At 49.4% G+C, this 2,134-nt stretch overlaps 1 protein-coding gene across 3 annotated transcripts; it reads left to right on the top strand.

Annotated features, from left to right (window-relative positions):
• LOC107378238 (protein FAM177A1) lies at nt 1-2,134 on the top strand. 3 transcript variants are annotated; one of them, XM_015948330.3, is made up of 5 exons: nt 1-237; nt 387-494; nt 571-625; nt 704-798; nt 1,601-2,134. In XM_015948330.3, the coding sequence occupies exons 1-5, from the start codon at nt 217-219 to the stop codon at nt 1,787-1,789; spliced, it is 468 nt and encodes a 155-aa protein (XP_015803816.1). In that variant the 5' UTR covers nt 1-216; the 3' UTR covers nt 1,790-2,134. The 3 variants fall into 3 exon arrangements, with proteins under 3 accessions (XP_015803816.1, XP_054604511.1, XP_015803815.1); XM_054748536.2 differs by having other exon boundaries at nt 342-494; nt 914-1,734; XM_015948329.3 differs by having other exon boundaries at nt 2-237; nt 342-494.

Genomic DNA, 2,134 nt, shown 5'->3' with positions numbered 1-2,134 from the left:
GCCCCCTCAGGCTCAGAATGACACCAACAATAGAGCAACAGTAACCTGCCTGCGTGTGACCACTTCACTGCAGTGTGTCCTCGCTGGTGTCCAGGCTGATCCAGGATCCTGAAGGTGTCTTCTTCTGAGACAAGCAGAGCGCTGGACAGGTGGTGGGACATGACGGACAGAATCTAGAGCGGCACCAGCTCCATAAAGATAAAAATCACCTGAAGAATGAGCTGCAGCCAACAGGAAGTAAGTGCTGTAAAAACCAACAAAACAAACACTTAGCTTAGCGTGCGCTAACCCTTAACAGCTGCTAACAGAGCGGCTGAGCTTAAACCACGTCTGTCTGTCAGAAAGAACCAGACCAAGAAACAGAGTTTGGAGGTCCTTCTTCACAGACATCAAAGAGGATCATCCACTTCTCCAGTGGGGAGACTCTGGAGCTGGAAGACGGTGAGGATGAGCCGGTAGAGCAGCAGTCGTCCTTAAACGGACCCACAGAGCAGGTAGGGTTGTGTTAAATGAGGACAAATCAGAAATGAAGGGTCTGGTCACATGGTCAATCTGCTTTTCTTTTCTCAGACCAGATTTACATTGAAGAATGCGGCTGTTCTGGCTGGGAGGATTTCTCTGCTGGGTATGTAGAGACACGCTCCGCGACCTGCAGACTCCATCTCACCTGGTTTAACAGCGTTTGTTCTGTTCCCGACGACAGCGTGTGACTTCCTCGGAGAGAGGCTCGCTGGAGTTCTGGGACTGAATGCAGCTAAATACCAGTATGCTATCGATCAGCACATCCGCCACCACAAGGTGACCACAAACAACCAGCTCAGCTGTCATCGCTGACCACTTTATTAGGCACACCCTGTTGGGACAGGTCGGACCATCTTTTGTTTTTAGAGCTGCCTTCCTTTTCATGTGTTAGATTAAATAATCTGGTCCTGAGAGGTTCTGGTCCACCCCAACATGACAGCATCAGCTCCATCCGTGAGGAGAACCTCCTGCTCCACCACATACCAAAGGTTCTGGACTGGACTGAGACCTGGTGACTGTGGAGGCTGTTGGAGACCAGTGAACTCATGGTCATGTTTTAGAAACCAGTTAGAGATGATCTGAGCTTTGTGACACGGTGCGTGATCCTGCTGGACGTAGCATCAGATGATGGGTCCATAAAGGGATGGACATGGCCAGCAGAAACACTCAGGTAGGCTGTGGGGTTAAACCGGACACATCAGACCAGGAAAGGTGTTTCCAGTCTTGACTGGTCTAGTTCTGGACCAGTCCGGTCCTGTGGGAATCGTAGCCTCAGGTTTGTGTTAGCTGACAGGAGAGACACCTGCTGTGGTCTTCTGCTGCTGGAGTCCATCTGGAGCAGCTGGTGAGGTCCTGCCGACCAGAGCTGATGTTGGGTTTCCATCGTCTACAACACGGATCTTTCAAATCTAAAGTGGTCTCCTGTCTGATGCTCGGTTTGAACTTCAGCTCTAGAGGTCTAAATGTTTCACGTTGCTGCTCTCTGATGACTAAAAGGGTACTGATACATAATAAAACAGCCACCTGGTGTCATTTTCAAGTTTGAGTAAGTGACTAGTTGTGTTTCCGCTGAATGCAGTCACAGACATCAGGAGACCACCACGAGGGGCGGATTGAGACCGTCTACCTCTCTCCTGGAAAAGAAGTACGTCGATATGGAGCTTCTGGAGACACGAGCGGCTCCTCGGATCCCCGTGAGAGCTGCAGAGAGGGAAAGCAGGGATGTGACAACAGAGGATACGAAGCCGAAGAGGACAGCCGGGAATAAAACATAAACAAGTCCCACAGCTCCTCTAGCAGCATTTTTACTTGTTAACCTCAGCTGTGGCATGCCAAATGTTAGCTGTGGAAATGTCACCTAACTGTTTTCTGGCAGATGAAAACATGAACACCTCCTGGACTGAAGAGTAAAATGTTTTCCGTGTGATGTCCCATCTAGACTGGATAAAGTCCTGTTCTGCTGAAGGTTTCTCCGAGCTCTAAACTTTCCCTGTGGCAGCTTGTGGATCAGCTCTGAACTTTATGACTCGTTTGTATTTTCTATTCTGACCTGGGTCCGAGTCTCCTGTTGTGTCACCTTAATAAATGTTAAATCAGAGGTAATGCCTTCCCA

Source organism: Nothobranchius furzeri, chromosome 2 (assembly GCF_043380555.1).
Source record: "Nothobranchius furzeri strain GRZ-AD chromosome 2, NfurGRZ-RIMD1, whole genome shotgun sequence".
Classification (NCBI taxonomy): domain Eukaryota; kingdom Metazoa; phylum Chordata; class Actinopteri; order Cyprinodontiformes; family Nothobranchiidae; genus Nothobranchius; species Nothobranchius furzeri.
The sequence above is the reverse complement of the archived record's forward strand: the minus strand, read 5'-3'. Positions and strand labels throughout refer to the sequence as shown.